Source organism: Phoca vitulina, unplaced genomic scaffold, assembly GCF_004348235.1.
Source record: "Phoca vitulina isolate PV1807 unplaced genomic scaffold, GSC_HSeal_1.0 scaffold19, whole genome shotgun sequence".
NCBI lineage: Eukaryota > Metazoa > Chordata > Mammalia > Carnivora > Phocidae > Phoca > Phoca vitulina.
The window spans coordinates 24,668,649-24,686,918 of NW_022589722.1; the positions used below are offsets into that span (position 1 = coordinate 24,668,649).

The 18,270-nt window shown below is 50.9% G+C and overlaps 2 protein-coding genes across 3 annotated transcripts; one reads left to right on the forward strand and one right to left on the reverse strand.

Annotated features, from left to right (window-relative positions):
* Nucleotides 1-123: 123 nt before the first annotated feature.
* Nucleotides 124-7,141, reverse strand: CUNH22orf23 (chromosome unknown C22orf23 homolog). Of its 2 annotated transcripts, XM_032416282.1 has the most exons (7): nucleotides 7,055-7,141; nucleotides 6,630-6,741; nucleotides 5,731-5,793; nucleotides 1,805-1,987; nucleotides 1,050-1,181; nucleotides 752-852; nucleotides 124-579 (listed from the first exon to the last, which is right to left on the reverse strand). In XM_032416282.1, exons 2-7 carry the CDS (start codon nucleotides 6,730-6,732, stop codon nucleotides 508-510), a joined length of 654 nt encoding a protein of 217 aa, XP_032272173.1. In that variant the 5' UTR covers nucleotides 6,733-6,741; nucleotides 7,055-7,141; the 3' UTR covers nucleotides 124-507. The 2 variants fall into 2 exon arrangements, with proteins under 2 accessions (XP_032272173.1, XP_032272172.1); XM_032416281.1 differs by having other exon boundaries at nucleotides 124-852.
* A 64-nt stretch (nucleotides 7,142-7,205) lies between these two features.
* Nucleotides 7,206-17,547, forward strand: POLR2F (RNA polymerase II subunit F). Its single transcript, XM_032416283.1, has 5 exons — nucleotides 7,206-7,419; nucleotides 9,008-9,077; nucleotides 12,171-12,301; nucleotides 16,784-16,855; nucleotides 17,349-17,547. Exons 1-5 carry the CDS (start codon nucleotides 7,400-7,402, stop codon nucleotides 17,437-17,439), a joined length of 384 nt encoding a protein of 127 aa, XP_032272174.1. The 5' UTR covers nucleotides 7,206-7,399; the 3' UTR covers nucleotides 17,440-17,547.
* Nucleotides 17,548-18,270: the final 723 nt, after the last annotated feature.

Sequence of the window (18,270 nt, forward strand, 5' to 3'; positions counted from 1 at the left end):
GCCTAAGGCTGTAAGAAGTCAAATAAGTAGGTCCTAAGGCAAGTAGGAAGGAAGAGTTCTGAAACATGTAGGACACACAGTGGGTGTTGGGGGCGGGGGGAGGAAGAGGCCCATTGGATGCCCTCGGACACACACCCAAAATGGTGAGATTGGGCCTTGCCTTCACTGTGTATGGGCTTTTTCCCCAAGAAAAGACGAAGTCGTGTGTGTGATTGTGTGTGTGTGTGGTGTGCGTGTCTGTGTCTGTGACTGTGGGTCTCAGCAGCTCAGCTGACCCAGGCTCCCTGGGCGGAGTCTTGAGGAGAACCAGCTCATTCCCTGAGATTGGCCCATTTTCTAGGGTGCCGTGTGTGCCCAGGGTCCCCTAGGCCAGGGCAGTGCTGCATGACCATTTGATGTGGCTGAAGGCCAGGGTAGGTGGGCTGACCGGGGGGTGACTCTGCTTGGCCAGGGGGTGGGCTCCAGTGGTCCAGGATGAGCTACTCTGCCCCTGTCTCTGGAGACAGATCAAGGGGTGGCAAGAGCCTTCCCAAGGTCCTCACTCCTCTTGCGGTCAATGTCTTCCATTTCCCGTAGCTTCTGCAAAAGGCATCAGGGAAAGCTGGGGCTCAGGAGGGGAACTTGAGGAGCCGCCGCTGATGTGAGGCTAGAGTGGACTCCCAGACCTGGGCCGCAGCTGCCCTGTCCACTCAGTCTCCGCTGCGCACTCATGGCCGACCCTCCCCCGCCCCTTCCCTGTTGCTTCTCCTACCTGGGAGATCTCAGCAAGGATGATCCCTCGGTACTGTCTGCCCTGCCCCAGTGCCTCCATGCCAGCCAGGAATTCTTTCCTCTCCTGGATTTCCATTACCACTAGACGGGGGGAGAAGGGCCGTCCGTGTACAGGGCAGTAGGGGGCCAGCAGGCTCCTGGGATGGGTGGTGGGGGCAACAGGTTGCCTCTCGTGGGGAGAGGAAGCAGTTCTGTGGCCAGTGTTTCTCACTCTGGCCGCAGGTTGTGGGCCCCTCCACACCCCCCACCCCAGCATAAGTGGCCCTTCAGTGGCTTACATTCTTCAAAGCGGTCCGGGTCAGGGGCCGAGTCCTCCTGTTGCACCGGAGGGGGCTTTCTTTTCCGTTCCTCTGAGTCCTTCCCAGTGGCAAAAATATTTTGGAGTCTTCGCTTCTCTTTCTCCAGATCTCCTGTAGGGCCCAGAAACGGCCTCATTAAGGCAGGCAGGGCTCCCCCTTCATTGCATGCTTGCTCCAGGGCCCCCGGGCCACACGGAGCGGGCTTCTGCAAACCGGGCGCCTTCTACCCTGGGCGCCCCTGAGCTTGTGTCAAGACAGGCAGGAAGGGGAAGGGCTGGGGGAATGGAAGTCAGAATCCACACGCGGCTCGGGTGCAGAGCGAGGCTAAGAAAACGTGACTGCCGTGATGGCAGCCTGGGTACCGAGGCTGCAGGGAGCTGTCGGCGGGTCGGGGCTGAGTCACATCGGACGCCCAGTAGGGAGGGGGACAAAGGCTCCGTGGAGGAGGCTGGCATGCAGAGGAGCTCTGGATTGGAGCGACTGTGTGACCTTAAAAGAGCAGTGGCCGTGAGACCTGACAGCCAAACGTTCCTCAGGGACGGATGGACTCCAGTTAATCATTACTGAGTTCTAAAAAAACAAAAAAGGATCACCTGACTGGTTTCCCCCGTACCCTGAACACCCCAAGCTAACAAGTGCCAAGGTTCAAGCACATGAGTATACACAGCATGAGAATTCACTGGCCCCCTCGGGGAGGGAGGGGGAATCGGGGCTCTCGAGGCCCTCTCACTTACGGGGGGCTTGAGGCCTGAATGGTTCCCGGCTGTAGGCCCCGCGGGCTTGGCACAAGCTGGCAGGCCGGAGGTGGGGCCGGGCCGCCAGGATGGGAGGCAGGTAGACGGCTGAGGCTGGCTGTTTGGAAGGCAAGACCCTCTGGCTGGATGTTGGGCTGCACCGTAGGGGCAGAGTGTCTCCTCCTGGGGCAGGAAGGTTCGGGTGAGGCGCGGTTGGGGGTGGGAAGCCACCTGGGTTGTGTTGTCTTTTGTTAATTTATAAAAGTGATACTGCCTTGCTACAACAAGTCAAAGAGTATAGAAGTCTTCCCTTCTGCCCTCTGATCCCCCACCCCCACCCCCACCCCACAACGAGCAATTGGTAGAATTTGGTGGTCTTGTTCCAGACTCTCTGATGTTAATACAAACATGTTCAAAGATATATGTGCGTATATGACCTTCGTGTTTCAAACACTGGATCATACTGTATTATATTCAGTAATAGACCCTTCACTTAACAATTTATCATGGACAACCTTCCAGATCACTCCATTTATATATAACTTATTTTTTATAGCTATATACTAGTTCTTAGAATGGACACATTATTTATTTTATTCAACTAGTCTCCTAATCTCAGAAATTCAAGCTGTTTCCTTCTTCTTTTTTTTTTTTTTTACTACTTCAAACAATGCTGCAATAAACATTCTTGTGCATCAACCCTCTATACTGGTGCTTTTATTTCTATAGATGGATTCCTAAAACCTGCTTGGTCCACAGGCAGGGAGGGATGGTTTGGATGGTAATACACACCAGTCCCTCTCAATCGCCCCAAGCCCAGCTCAGAGCAGGCCCCACCCATTGTTTTGATCTGGTTCCCATCTACCTCTTCTACTTTTCCGACCTTGTATCATCCACTCAGCAAAGACATACTGAGCATCTGCTCTGTGCCAGGCCCCGGACACTGGGGGTAAAGTAGTAAAGTAAGACAAAGTCCTGCCCTCAGGGAACTTACATTTGGGGTTGGAGGGGTGTGCATGATGATTATGTAAAATACATAGATTGTGACAGTACAGGGATGGAACAGAGTATGTCAGAGCAGGATTTACAATTTGACATAGGATAGGCAGGGAAGGCCTCATGAAGAGGGTAACCTTGGAGAGAAGACCCCAAAGGTGAGGAGCTCTGCTGTGCAGATACTTTGGGGAAGAGCATCCCAGGCAGAAGGAACAGCTAGAGCAAAGGCTGTGAGGTGGTAATGTGCCTTGAGGGTCTGAGCAACAGCCAGGAGGCTAGGGTGCCGGGAATGGGGTGAGCAAGACGGGGGATAGTGGGAGTAGAAGTCAGAGGTCAGGGAGGGCAAGAGAAGTATAGGGCCTTGTAGGCCTCTGGAAAGACTGACTTTTACTTTGAGGTGGGAAGCCATCAGAGGGTTCTGAGCAGAGAAGTTACATGGTCCTTTGGCTGCTGATGAAAATACGGTGTGGGGGCCAAGGGCAGAGGTGGTCAGAGTCAGGATATGGTTTGAAGGGCAAGCCGACCCACGCAGATGGGTTGGATGTGGGGTCTGGGAGAAAGAGAGGAGTCGGGCACCTGGGTGGCTCAGATGGTTGAGCGTCTGCCTTCGGCTCAGGTCATGATCCCAGGGTCCTGGGATCGAGTCCCACATCGGGCTCCCTGCTCAGCGGGGAGCCTGCTTCTCCCTCTCCCTTTCTTTTTTTTTTTTTTTAAGATTTTATTTATTTATTCATGAGAGACAGAGAGAGAGAGAGAGGCAGAGGGAGAATCAGGCTCCCAAGGAGCAGGGAGCCCGATGTGGGACTCGATCCCAGGACCCTGGGATCATGACCTGAGCCGAAGGCAGACGCTCAACCATCTGAGCCACCCAGGTGCCCCTCTCTCTCTGTCTCTTATGAATAAATAAATAAAATCTTAAAAAAAAAAAAAAAGAAAGAAAGAGAGGAGTCAAGGATGGTTCCGAGGTGTCTGTCCTGAGGGCCTGGAAGCATGGAGTCACCGTTACATCCCACTAACCCTCCCCTTCCCAGAGCCTCTACCTAGAGCCCCACCACACCTTTCCTGCTCTTCTTTGAAGAGATGTTATACTTCCTAGAATGTCCCTCCCGCTCCCTCCACGCCCTATGTCCGCCTGCCCAGGGCCAAGTGCTACCTCCTCTGGCCCATCCTCAGCAGATGATTACAGCCCAAGTAATTCTGGGAGTTCAGGTGAAGGAGAGGCATTTGTGGCTTGCAACGGAATCCAAATGAAGCCGCAAAGCAACAAGTAGCATTTGGTTAAGAGGAGAAAAAAAGAGAGGGGATTCTAGAAGAAAGCTGTCTCAACACCAATGCTTGGAGGCAAGTTTTTAAAAAAGAAAACTAAAGGGGCACCTGGGTGGTGCAGTTGCCTAAGAGTCTGACGCTCGGTTTTGGCTCAGGTCGTGATCTCAGGGTCTTGGGATTGAGCCCCGTGTGGGGCTCTGTTCTGAGCATGGAGATTCCTCCCTCTCCCTCTGCCCCTCCTCCCATTCTCTCTAAAATAAATAAATAAATCTTTATAAATAAATAAATAAGAAAAAGTAAACTTAGGAGAGTAAAACTGTCCAGCAAACCCGTTCCTTACCTTGGTTTCCCCACTAATCAAATCAGTCCTTTAGTAAATATCCAGCACCTGGGCACTGGGGGTACTGGGGTGAACAAGGCAGACATAGTCCTTGGTCTCCTGGAATTTACTTTTATTGGAATTTCTAGCACCTTCTCTTTGTAGTCATGCAGCAGTGGGCACCAGATTATTTGTGGACTGCTGAGTGCAGAGATGGAGTGATGGGATGGGGATGTGCTACGGCTCCGGGCTCTGACAGCCTGAGTTGTCCTTGTCCCCAACGAGGAGGATCTGACCCCTGTGCTGGCATGGCAGAGCCTGCCCTGGCTACTGCTGGACACGTACTGCCCATCTTTGCCTCTCTGGTTCTCCCTCCCCTTGGCTCCTGTGGCTGCTCAGGGTGTCCTCCCATAAGCACATCCTTCGGCACCTAAGGCCATCACTTCTGGTAGACTCAGTAGAGAAGATTCTGACATTCTCTTCAAGGCCACTTCCCAGGTCTCTGTTCTGATCCATTAAGTGCGGATTCAGTTACATCTCAGGAAGGTAGTGTTCAAGATCTCGGAGAGCACCTTCCTCTCGCACTCACGTCCTTCCACTTTTTGGATTTTCTTCAAAATAACTAATACGGTGGGTGGCCAGAGGTGAGCTGTGGGAAGCCTTTGCACGCTCTTCCTATGTTGGAATTCTGCCAATTGTTTTGTTTCTGCTAGTTAAGCTGTGACTGAATCAAAATATGAGTAAGACACACACACAGTCCTTTCCTCCAGAGACCTCATGTGGTATGTGTATAACAGGAAGGGACAGATGGCAGACATGACCATGTGGAGACTATTTTGGCTGGGCAGGATGTCTCGATTGGGCTGTGATCTCTCGGAAGGCTGGCCAGAGATAGACTGCAAGAGGCTTGTTGTTGTGCTAGGACCCATGTCCTGGAAAGAAGCAAAAGCCCTAAAAGGTCAATTCCCCAGGAGCAGGGATCAGAAATACTTCTCAATTTTTTTTTTTTGGTATTTTAATTTTTTATTGTTTTTTTTAAAGATTTATTTATTTTTAGAGAGAGAATGGGAGAGAGAGAGAGAGCATAGGAGAAGGGGCAGAGGGAGAGAATCCTTCAAGCTGACTCCCCGTTGGGTGGGAGCCCTCATGGGCTCAATCTCACAGTCTATGAGATCACGACCTGAGCCTAAACCAAGAGTCAGACACTCAACCAACTGAGCCACCCAGGTGCCCCTTCTTTGGTCTTTTTAAATGAGGTCCCTTCCCTACCCCTTAATATGGAAGAGGATTAAAAGTGTGGTCCAGAGTCCCTCTGCCCAGAAAGCCTCTGTGGACTGCCTCTTACTTTTCATGGTGTCCATGATGTGGCGCTGTTGGAAGTTAGTCAGCTTGGATTCCTTCATCATCACTGCAAAGATAAAGCACCTCTATGAGGTCTCCTGGGTGGCAGGCAGAGCCCTTCATCTCACCCTATTCCAGCGTAAAACTGTATCACCCCCAACCCCATTCTGCACCTGAGTACTCCTTCTCTCCTTGTTTTTTTCTGGAGCACTTACTACCATCAAAATTCTATATATTTTACTTATTTATTGTCCCCTTCCTACTAGAATATTAGCTCCACGAGACAGAAAGAATTTTTGCTGTTTTCCTTTTTTTTTTTTAACTGCTGTGTCCTCAGCACTTAGAACAATGTCTAAAGCACATGAAGTAGGTTTAAAATTTTTGCTGTTGTTGAGTGAATGAATGAATGGACTGAGTGAATGAATGAATGGACAGTATTTATTAAGCATGTGCCAGGGGCTGGAGCTACAGCTGTGAGTCCAAACAGGCAAAATCCCTGCCCTGATGGAGTTCATGGTCTAGAGGGGTAGATGAATATTAATCCAATGGGAGACAACTAAATATCTGACTACAGGTTGTGTTGTCCATTGAAGGAAAAGGTATTTGGTGGTGTGAAAGGGCGGAACCGTTGGTTCCACTGTGGTGGTGGTGGGTGGGGAGGAGATAAGGCTTCCTGGGGGAATTGAAAGTGTGGTCTAAGGGATGCACAGGAGCCCATCTCTTTAAAATTCTAATTTCTTTGACTTTTGGCCACTTGCAAGTTGTAGGATCCCTGAACTTTTCTGAACCCCAGGCTTTTTATCTATAAAATGACAATAGCAATTGCTAAGCCACAGGTCATGTAGGGGAGAACAGAGGGTAACTGTTACCACCACTCTTCTCCTGTCCTTTAAACACACTGACCTCTGAGCAGCTCGCAGGTCCCCGGGGTGTAAGTGGCCGGCTTGGGGCAGCGCCAGAACTCTGTTCCTTTGGTCACTGCCTCCACCCTTTCCTGGGAAGCCATGGGAAGGCTCTGAGGAGGGAAAAACGCAATGGCACAACCCCCGTCTCCCAGGTCCAATCTCTGCTCGCGCACCCCACAACGCCACCCAAAGTCTGGGAGCGGGGTTGGAGCCACAGGAGAATCGTGACGTCGCCGTCAATTTCGCGACAGTGCCCTATCCTCCTACCCCGAACAGATACACAGGCAGACCCACACACACGAACGGAGACCTCATCCTGTCCCGACGCCTGCGGCAGGGAAGCGTCTCTGGAGGAAGGGGGCGTTAGGATAGCAGTGGTCCGGACAGGGCCCGTTGGGGGATACGCCAAAATTGAAACCTCACCCTAAAGTAGGACCCCGGCTGGCTGTCCCCCGCCACCGAGAGCGGCTGGGCTCGGGAGACCGTAACCACAGCTCCGCAGCGGCACCGCGCCTGGGCCCCGCACAAATACTGGCAGATCTCGGCGACCAGAGCCGCCGCCAGCTGCTCTGGCTACCATGGTAACGGGCACACGCCTCTCGGCGCGTGCGCACAGTTAGGGCTCCGGCCTGCCTCCCGGAGGTACTTGCCTCTGGGTCACGGCGCAGGCGCAGAGTACGCGAGGCGCCGCGCGGGGCGCAGGCACGCTGTTTGCGGGTCTCCGCGCGGGTCTTGGGCTCAGAGCCGCGTCGCGTCGGTGCGGGCGTCATGTCAGACAACGAGGACAAGTGAGTGCGGTGGCTTCGGAAAGAGCGGGTGAAGCGGGAGCCTGGGCCGAAGCAGGCTGCGGAGCCAGGCTCGAGGGGCAGTGTCTGAGGGGACTGTGGGTGCTGAGGGGGCTCGGGGGGACTGGAGAGGGAAGGGCGGGGAGCCAGGAGCAGAGACCCGCAGGAGGCTGGGCACGGAAAGGCCCGACTCGAGGGTCCAGAGAGGAGCAGTGAAAAAGGTCTTTCAGCAGACTTCGAGCGGGCCGGGCTGTGTGTTTTGTAATGGGAGTACTGAGGTGAATCCGGCATAGTCCCTGCTCACCGGAGAGGGGACAGGCCCAGAAACAGATAGTACGGGCTCGTGTGAGAGTACGCGGTAGAAGTGTGTAGTATCGAAGTCATCCAGGGGAGAGTGTGGTGAGACCCGGAGGTGGTAAAGGCCTGGAAGGGTTGCAGTAATCTCGGTGAAAGAAGGTAGTGGCTTGGACTGGGGTGACGCTAGTAGCCGTGGTGACAAGTGGTTTTGAATTCTGGATTGATTTCGAAGCTAGGGCGCGAAGATTTCCGGATGTGCGGGATCGCAGGAGAGTCTCTTCTGAAGGTAAAAATAGTGGAATCATCAGCATAAGCATATTAGTCAAAACTAAGAATCAGGTGAGATCACCAGGGGAGTGTTAGTAGGGAAGAGTAGATGGCTGGTGATCGAGTTGTTAGAGCATTCTAGCATTGAGTACTCGTGGGAAAAGAGGGGAAACCAGCAGAGGAGACCGAGATGGAGCAGCCAGTGAGGTGGGGAACCCCAAGAGAGAGGAGGCCTTGCACTCAAGTGAGGAGAGTATATTGAGTGGGGGGGGGGAGTGGGGGAGTGGTCTAGTGTGCCAATTGATAGATCAAGCTAAATGAGAACAAGAATTGTCGATTGGATTTAGCAACGTGGCAGTCGTGAATGAACTTGAGAAGAGTGGTTTTGCAGGAACTGTGGAGGTGAAGGTCTTACTGGAGTGAGATTATGACAGAATGGGAAGAGAGGAATTGGAGACAGGAAGATGGGCATCTCTCATGAATTTTGCTTCTAAGAGAAGGATGGAACTAGGGCCCTGGGAGGTATAAGAGAAGTAAATTTTGTTTGTTTGCTTGTTTTTAAAGATTATTTGAGAGAGAGCGAGAGAGAGGTGGGGAAGGGCAGAGAGAGAGAGAGGGAGAGAGAATCTTAAGCAGACTCTGTGTTGAGCGCAGAGCTCCACATAGGGTTCCATCCCTCGACCCTGAGATCATGACCTGAACCGAAACCAAGAGTCAAACGCTTAACCGACTGAGCCAGCCAGGCACCCCTGTTTTTTTTTTAAGATGGTGAAATAACTACATGTTTATACGTTGATGGGAATGATCCACTAGAGAGGGAAACAGTGACGGTGAATGAATGAGTCCTAGCAAAATTTGTGGGCTGATGGGGTATGGATGAAGGAGTAAAATGGAACAGAAGTTTGATTCGCTCATTAACTAGTTATTTATTATTGAGCCCTTTCTACATATCGGATGAGACAGAGATCTCTTCTTTCTTTGATTCTAGTGTGATGCTCCAACTAACTGATCCCTTCTTCTTATACAGTTTTGATGGTGATGACTTTGATGATGTGGAGGAGGATGAAGGGCTAGGTGACTTGGAGAATGCCGAGGAGGTGAGTATTTAGCTGTGGGCTCCCTTCCTCTGCAGCCCAAGCTGCCAAATAAGCGTCGGTGATAATTGCCTGAATGAGTGAGCAGTGTTCCAGTACTGAGTAGTGAAAAAGTCCTACAGGGTGGGCCATAACCTGTGGCTTTTGGGGCAGTTGGTTTGCTGATGGGTGAAATATTATCATTCATTTAGCAAGCATATGTTGAATGTTTATTATGTACTAGGTGCCCAGTGGGCAGGGTTTATGTAAGGAGCCAAGCGGGGGAGTGACCTGGGATAAAGCTGGAGAGGTAAGGGCCCACATCAGGCAGGATTTTCTAGCCTAAAGGCACTGGAAGCCACCAGCAAGTGTTGAGGCAGAGAGTGGCACGATACAGTTTACACTTTAGAAAGGGCATTCTGGCCCCAGCGTGACGAGTGAGTTGGGACGGAGCAGGAGTAAAAGAGACCATTAGAGTCTCTCCATCCAGGTGAGAGACCTGTGGCTTGGACTTGGGTGCTCATAATGTAGGTGATGAGAAAATGGATGAAACATATTTTGGTGGATTGGATAGGGAGCTAAGAAAGTGGGAAATGACAAAGGCGACCCCCAGGTTTCTGGCTTGTGTAACCAGGTGGATGGGTTGCTAACTTCATGAAAGACATAGAGCTTTCTGTCCTGTGACTGATGGAGGAAGAACTGCTTTATGGCTCCCATAAAGTGAACGATCCCTCAATTTTTTTAGGCTTGGAAGCCAAAGCCGCCCTTTTTGGTTTTTCTCTTTCTGCATGGCATTCTCAGGTACCTATTCACTGAGTCAGAAACCTCCTCCCCATCCTCCTGGTGCCCTACCATCCCTATTCTGTTGATTCTGCTTCCCACACATGGTCCGGCCCTGGTTCTGTTTCTCCATTCTTAGTGCTTCAGCCTGCTTTAGGTCTTCATTGCTTTTCACTCACTTTGTTGTGGAAATGTGTTACTGGTTTTCCTGCCTTCATTCTCCTGCTACGCTGCTTGATTTGCCATTCTGCTGCCAGAGTGGTCTCTCTTACCTGATGGATTACTACTGGTCTTCCTAGAGGGTTTGCTTCTGCCCTTGCGCTCTGCAGAATATTCTCAACAGAACATCCATAGGGATACCTACTTTTTTTTAAAGATTTTATTTATTTGAGAGAGAGAGAGCGCATGTGCACGAGCAGGGGGGAGAGGCAGAGGGAGAGGGAGAAGCAGGCTCCCCGCTGAGCAGGGAGCCTGATGCAGGACTCTATCCCAGGATCCTGAGATCATGACCTGAGCTTAAGGCAAATGCTTAACCGACTGAGCCACCCAGGTGTCGGGATACCTTTAAATCTTAAGTCAAATTGTGTCTCTCCTCTATTTAGAACCCTCATCCAGGGGTTTCCCATCTTATACAGAGTAAGTGCCAAACAGAAGTACAAGGTTCTCCATGCTCTGGCCACCTGCTTTCTCATCTCTCCTTGCTGTCCCTGCCAGGTCACTCCTGCTCAGGATCTTTGATTACCCGGTTCCCTCTTACAGGAATGCTTTTCCTGTAAATATGCACATCACCTACTGCTCACCTCCTTCAGGCCTTTGTCCAAGTGTCCCCTCAGTGAGGCTTCCCTGACCATCTTATTTAAAGTGGCAATGTGCTCCCCCTCCTCCAACACACCCATCCTGGCACTCCCTGTCTTTTTTTCTGTTTGTTTTTAATTTTACTTATTTTTTATTTTGTTTTTATACTACATATTTTACTTGTTAATTTTGTTTGTTATCTCTTCTCATAACATCAGCTCTATAGGGGAAAGAATTTTTATTTGTCTTACTCTTCTATTTCAAGCACTTAGAACACTATCTGACATGCAGTAAGCACTCAATATTTGTTGACTTAATTCTTTGTTGTTTTTAAAAGTTTATCTATTTATTTTAGTAATCTCTACACCCAACGTGGGGCTCTAACTCACGACCCCAGGATCAAAAGTCACATGCTCTACCCACCAAACCAGCCAAGTGCCCCTAATTATTTATTATAGAATTTACTCTCCTGCCTAAAACGCTATGCTCACCTTTTGCTCTAATCATACTTCACAACTAGTACATTCTCTCCCACCCCTGTGCTTTTATGCATGCAACTTGGCCTGCCAAGAATGCCCTTCTCTTCCTCATTGGCTTGGCAGCTCCTACTCATTCTTCTTAAGTAGCTCAAGTCTCATCTCTGGATTGTCTTTCTAACCCCCAGCTTCTTGTTAATTTTGTTGCACACTTGCATCCCTTTGTGTAGTACCTGCTGTTTTGTTTACGCACGTCTCCTCTCCTGACTGAATTCTTTTTTTTTTTTTTTAAAGATTTTATTTATTTAATTGACAGAGAGGGAGAGACAGTGAGAGAGGTAACACAAACAGGGGGAGTGGGAGAGGGAGAAGCAGGCCTCCCGCCGAGCAGGGAGCCCGATTGATCCCAGGACCCCGGGATCATGACCTGAGCTGAAGGCAGTCACCTAACCAACTGAGCCACCCAGGCGCCCCTCTGACTGAATTCTTTGAGAGCAGAAATGCTTAGCTTGCTGTCTTATCACCCATTATGATGATGTTTGGCACATGACAAATGCTTGATAGGTAATTGTTGAATGCATGTGAATGTGTGTATATTTCTGCCGTCACTTTGACTTTTTAGCCACTTGACCTATTGATTCAGTTACCTGTCTGAAAGATGGAGTGCTTTCTCCTTGCCTCCTGCTTAGAGAGATTTGTTGTCTGTGCTCAAGGACTTTGCATACAGCTAATGTTCTGGGACCACCCCATCTCCAGGCTGTCTGCTTCTCTCTTCTGGGTGAGGCAGCTGGCTCTGGAATCCCAATCATGGTTCTTCTCTTTCACTAGGTCTGAGACTTTGGCCAAGTTAGCTTCCACTCTGAGCCTCTGAAATGGGCACTGTCACCCGTACCGTGTAACGTTACTGTGAGGACTAAATGAGGTGTCACTAACTACAGCAGCGTGAGCGCTGGCATGTAATAAGCGATCGTGGTAGCGGTGATTGTCATCGTTGTCATCATCATCCTCCCCCTCAACCCAGAACATACTCCCTGAGACTTTCCGTCTTTTCTGTCTTGGTGTCCAGGAGGGCCAGGAGAATGTTGAGATCCTCCCCTCTGGAGAGCGACCACAGGCCAACCAGAAGCGAATCACCACACCGTATATGACGAAGTATGAGCGAGCGCGTGTACTCGGCACCCGTGCCCTCCAGATCGCGTGAGTGTATGCCCCTTCATGATCTTTTCCATCGGTCAGGCCATGGTGAGCTTCCGAGCTATTGATGTGGCCCAGCAGACACCTGAAAACACTCTCCCTGCTCTCACGTGCTAAACAAGGCTGGTGCTGTCTCTGTGTGCCAGGCACTATATTAGACTCCTGCCCTCAGGGAGTTTGTGATCCAGTGGGAGAAATAGAACATGACCATCTGAGAAGCCAAATAACAGTATAGTAGGAACATAAAAATACAGAACTTGAGTGCCTGTCAGGTTAGTGAAGCAAAACAAAGAAAGAAAGAAGTGTGAATACAGGGAGCCGTAGACCCTTGTGGGCTGGTTAGTCAAGGGGGCTGTGGCAGCACCTGTCTGGCTTAAGGTGGTTCTTGACTCGAGGTAGACTGTGGCCAGCCCCGAGGAGTGGGGATCCCCTCCACGTAGAGGCAGATCAGACCTTTCCTTTCTTCCCAAGTTTGGAGCCAGGTGAAGAATAACAAGATTTAGGAACTAGCCAGTAGACAGGTAGAGATCAAAATGTCCGCTGATTGCATATTCACCCTGTCAGCCATAGCCAGTGCAGGCACCCAGGAGCTGTGTCTGCCAGGCCAGGGCTGGGGGTGAACAGACCTGGAAACACCCTCCCTTGTAGGCAGGTGGCTTTGAGAAAGCAGGGACTGTTGACGCTGGGCTACAGGTAACAGCTTTTTATCCCAGAATCTCCTCTTGGGAGTTATTCCTCCTTCCTGGGGAGGAGTGAGTCGGGGGATAGAGAGGGGGCAGAAGTGTTATTGGTTACTCTAATAGAATGTCCTCCCCAGGGAAACACAGGCTAAGGAAATGAACCCCCACCCCAAACATCTTATAAGCTGGTGTGAGAAATGGTGGGTATCTGGAGGAATGGGTGCTTTAAGTAGGGAATAGTGGAAAATTGGCTAGAAAGAAAAGCTGGGGTCAGCTCTGTGGAGTCCTGCATGCTGGAGGAGATTCTAATCTGTGTTCCCTTCTTTGTTTTCAAACAGCATTGGGCTTTATCCTCTCTAGTCCTACGGGGTAAAGATGACCACCGTATCCACTTTGAACAGGATTTTATGGGTGGGCAACACTGTTCCTCATCTTCAAAGTAGTAGACCTCTCTAGCCGGGTGGTACTCCTGGCTGGTCTGGGTGGAATTAGAGCTGCACTCACTATGATAATTTTGATAATTTCTAGGTCAGGATCCTCTGGGTCTGTACCATCAATTATGGTAGCCACTAGCTACATGTGGCCATTTAAGTTAAGTAAAAATTTTTTTTAAGGATTTTATTTATTTATTTGTCAGAGAGAGCGAGAGAGCGAGCATAAGCAGAGGGAACAGCAGGCAGAGGGAGAAGCAGACTCCCCACCGAGCAGGGAGCCTGATGCGGGGCTCGATCCCAGGCCCTGGGATCATGACCCGAGCTTAAGGCAGATGCCCAACCGACTGAGCCACCCAGGCGCCCCTAAAAGTTCAGATTTTCAGTCTAATTAGCCACATTTCAGGTGCTCAGTAGCCACATGTGGCTAGGGGCTCCATAATGGATAGTGCTGATAGAGGACATTTCCATCATTGCAGAACATTCCAGTGGGCAGCGCTTGTCCAGGCTAAAAATGATCCAGCAGAAAGAATAACTTATAAATTATTTTTCAAACAAGTGAATGATTCTCTGCAAGCTTAAAGTCTTTCAGCATTGAGTGAGGTACTGTGCTTGCACCTGTTGCGGAGGTGAAGCTGACTACAGATGGCCCCAGGCCCCCAGGCCTCCAGGTGTTTGCCGCCTGCTGGGGGGAGATGGCTCACAAAGAACCAGAACCCACAGCAGACGGGCGCTGTGCTTTAGAGAAGGCACGAGGAAGGAGGGAAGGGAGTCACTGTAGGGGTGCCTGGGAGAGCCCAGGATGGGTAAAGGCCGGTGGTTTTGAGGGTATACCAGGTGCCAGAGACAGCACAAGGAGGGGCAGGCAAGGCATGGATTGTGGTGGGGGAATGGCAAGTAGCTGGGCTGGAGAAGGCTGGAAAAGATGTCACCGGTGCCTTGAGTGACAAGTTCAGAAGATCAGCGTGCATTTGGTGGGCAGTGTGGGGCACTCAAAAGTTGGGAGGCAGACATTCAGTACACTACCAAGTCCCAGTGTCCTGCTTTGTTTTGAGAGAGAAGCTTGGTTCGACTTAGTTGGGTCTCTTGTGCTCCTTCTATGTAAGGGCTAGGACGCTGTCTGGGTTCCCTGATTGCTGTAGGCCCTCGGACAGCCAGGGCTGTATCTTGTCCCCTAGTACCAGGCATGGGACCCTGCACCTTGTAGGTGCTGAACAAACATTTCTTGGATTTTTTTTGAAGTCTCACTCTGGTTCATTAGCACCACCTGGCGGCTGATGTTTACCACAGCCATTTCCTGAGGATCATTGCCAAGTTTGTGGGGTCCCTGGTGCAGGACAAAATACCCAAGGGCACACTCATGATTCCCACATTGTATGCACAAGGCTGGATGAATGGACTTGAATTATTTATATCTTGAAAGAAATAAGGTGTACGCAGATCAGGAAATTATTTATATCTTGAAAGAAATAAGGTGTACGCAGATGAGGAAAATAAGGTGTACGCTACATTCTTTAAAGCTTTAAATTTTGGGGAAATTTAAATACTTGAGAGGGGATATGGGGGAAGTTAAACATTTGGTCTCTGCCCCTGGGAAATTTTCAGGCTTTTGGGAGTAACAGAAATCAAAATAATAATAAAATTAGTAAATTACATTGTGTAAACAGGTGGCTTTCAGACTGGCTATGATCACAATCACCTGGTGAGCTTTCAAATGCAGGTTCTCAGGCTTCACTAGAATTTCTATTCAGAGAGTCTGGAGCAGGACCTGAGAGCCTGTATTTTTAGCATGTTCTCCTAGTAATTCTGATGATTGTCGGGTTTGGGATCCATTTGTGTAAACTTGTGTTGAAATCATGAATGGTGGCTTCCTAGAGGAGGTAGGCCTAGAATTGGCATTCCTCCTGTTCATTTTGAGAGCCTCTGCTGCGGGCCGAGTGTTGTATTAGGGTGTGTGGTCCCGGGCCACCAGGTGCTCATGGTCTAATGCAGAAGACTTCAAATAAGCAACTACAGTACAGGGAGATTGAGAAGCTTATGTGAAATGCGTCAGGGCGCTGAGCATTGCCAGAGTAGGGATCTCCAGGGCAGAGATTGCCAGAGTAGAGAAATGTGAGCCTCTCCCAGGCTTGTAAGGAGAGGAAGAGCTTATAAGAGGATGCAGAAGGGAGCCAGCAGGGTGTGTCCGGGGAACCATGGGAGTTTGGTATGGTGGGAACGTGGGATAAGTATAGGCAAGTAGCATGAGAAGGTGCTACTAGAAAGGTGAGCAGACTGGGTTCTGCCTGATGGCCGTGGGGTGTCGTGGAAGGGTTGTAAAGAGGTGAGCACCTGACCACAGGCCCTGTGTGGAGGTTGGAAGACCAAGACCCTGAGGGGTGTTGCCTGGATAGAGGAGGAAAATGAGCTGGCTGGGCCCTGAGGCAGGCCTGAGGAGTTGGGTTAGAGCTAGCCTCTGCATGGCCAATCCTTTGTGCTGGAATACTCTGCTGTGGGGGCCAGGCTCAGGAGTCTGTGGAAGGCCCTTGGCAAGCAAGGGAGCTGACAAGAAGAATGTCATATGGCCCAGCGTCGAAAGCCTACATGCGTCCTGTTCACAGTACCTTTCTTAAGTTTATGGATCTTTATTTTTATTTTCTAAAGATTTTATTTATTTATTTGACAGAGAGAGAGTGCACGCACAAGCAGGGGGAGTGGCAGAGGGAGAGGGAGAAGCAGGCCCCCTGATGAGCAGGGAGCCCCATGCGGGACTCGATCCCAGGACCCTGGGATCATGACCTGAGCTGAAGGCAGACGCTTAACGACTGAGCCCCCCAGGCGCCCCCAAGTTGATGGATCTTTAGTTTATTAATGGGAGGTGTTACAGCATAGTGGGTAGGAGCATATGGGATTCCAGTCTGGGCTCTGCCACTTACTGGCTCTGTGAGCTTGGGCAAATCACTGATCTCTCTGTTCCTTAGTTTCCTCCTCAGTAAAATGGAAATTACAGCAGTCCTCACCTCAAATGAGATCCTCTATGGAAAGAGCTGAGAACAGCATATGGGACTAGGTTAGTCGGTAGTGTTTTCATGTCATTGTAGGCAAGTCAGGGCTCTTTGTCTCCCATTTTTGAGTGAGGATACTGAGATTTGGAGAGAAGTTCAGTGTCTCTGGAGGCAAAATTTAAATCCAGTATTCTGGCTCCCACTTGCTTATAGTCACTACGGCAGTGCCCCCGAACCCCTTCCCACCCCCCACGCTTGCCTGCCTCCCTAGAAGGTGACCTTTCTCAGGGAGGACTGGGGTGCTGATCTGATCCTATTTGTGAAGTGAGCACCCCCGCCCCGTCTTCCTGCTGGGCCCTTCTCCCCCAACACGTGTCCCTATACCTACAGGATGTGTGCCCCTGTGATGGTGGAGCTGGAGGGGGAGACAGATCCCTTGCTCATCGCCATGAAAGAGCTCAAGTAAGTCGCCCAGACCGTGGTTCACTGCTTCAGAGCCCTGGGAGGCATCCCTTGGCCTCTCTGCTGCACACCCCCACCCCCACATCCCTGGCTGGGGAGGTGTGATTCTTGTTCCTGTCGGTCCTTAGTTTGTTCAGGAGGCCCGCTACGAAGAGGGGTGGGAGGGGCAGGTGAAGGGGGAGGGCTTTAATGAGACATGGTCCTCTCCTGTCTGTCGAAATCTCCCTCTTCCTGCTGCCCTTGGCTTTACCAGTATCCCTCCCCGCTTCCTCTTTCTCCCTTAAGCCATAGGATGGCAGAGCCTTTCTGGACCCACTGTCCCACACTCAGGGATGCAGGAACTTTCTTTTTATTGTAATTTCTTGCCCACAGAGTGCCCTCATAGTCCCAAAAGGATGCTGCTAGGACTTCTCTTTCTTGGCATTGTGCACACAGTCTGTCGTAGAACTGGGGTCATCAACCCTCATATACTTGTGACTTCTCCCCGCCACAGGGCCCGAAAGATCCCCATCATCATTCGCCGCTACCTGCCAGATGGGAGCTATGAAGACTGGGGGGTAGACGAGCTCATCATCACCGACTGAGCTGGAATCATCTTCCTGCCTGTGCCTCATCCTAGTTTCTATTTTCACATTCTTTATACATGTAAATAATAAACTGTTCAACCTTTCACCCCGCTCTGCCTCCAGCTCTCTGTGATGCCCACTCGTTCCTTCCCTGTTACTGCCCCGCTGCCTGCCATTTGCGTGGCGCTGTGACCGTCGGCACTGAGGAGCACCAGGGGCCTTACTCCTTGTGGATCCCCCGCATCCCTCCCTCCATCTCCCCGCTCACCAGCGCAAAGGCTGCTGCAGGGAGACACCTCAGCTGCCTTCCCAGCAGACAGACGAGTCTTTGTGCCCAGGGAGCTGGTTGCCACGGAAACCCCCAATTTCCTTTCCAGTGGGGACTGGCTGCAGGGGCTTCTCCCTTCTCAGGAGTATCACAGAGCAGGTCTCATCAAGCCACCCATTGTTTCCTGAGGACCTGCCTCGAGCCTCTTATCGTGGGCTCGGATCCCCTTTCAGGAGCTAGTGCCCCAGCAGGAAGCTTGGGGATGCAGTGATCTCCCGCCCTCCCCAGGCAGAGCCCTGCTGGGCAAAGAAGCAGCTGTAGCAAGGACCGAACACCTGTCCTCACTCTGTCCCCACTCCTAGGCCGCTGTCCTCCATGGTCTTCTGGTCTGCCACACCCATCCCGTCTCCTTCCCCACCTCTGCAGGATGTCCTTTCCCTTCTGTGTAGGGCCCGTGCCCCTCCAAGGCCTTGACTGGGATGACGGTGGGCAGGGAAACAGGGCTCCCGGGTTCCAGGTGTGACATGAAGTTGAGACTGGCGCTTCCTCTGCCCTAGGTTCTGGGTCCTGCTCTCTTCACC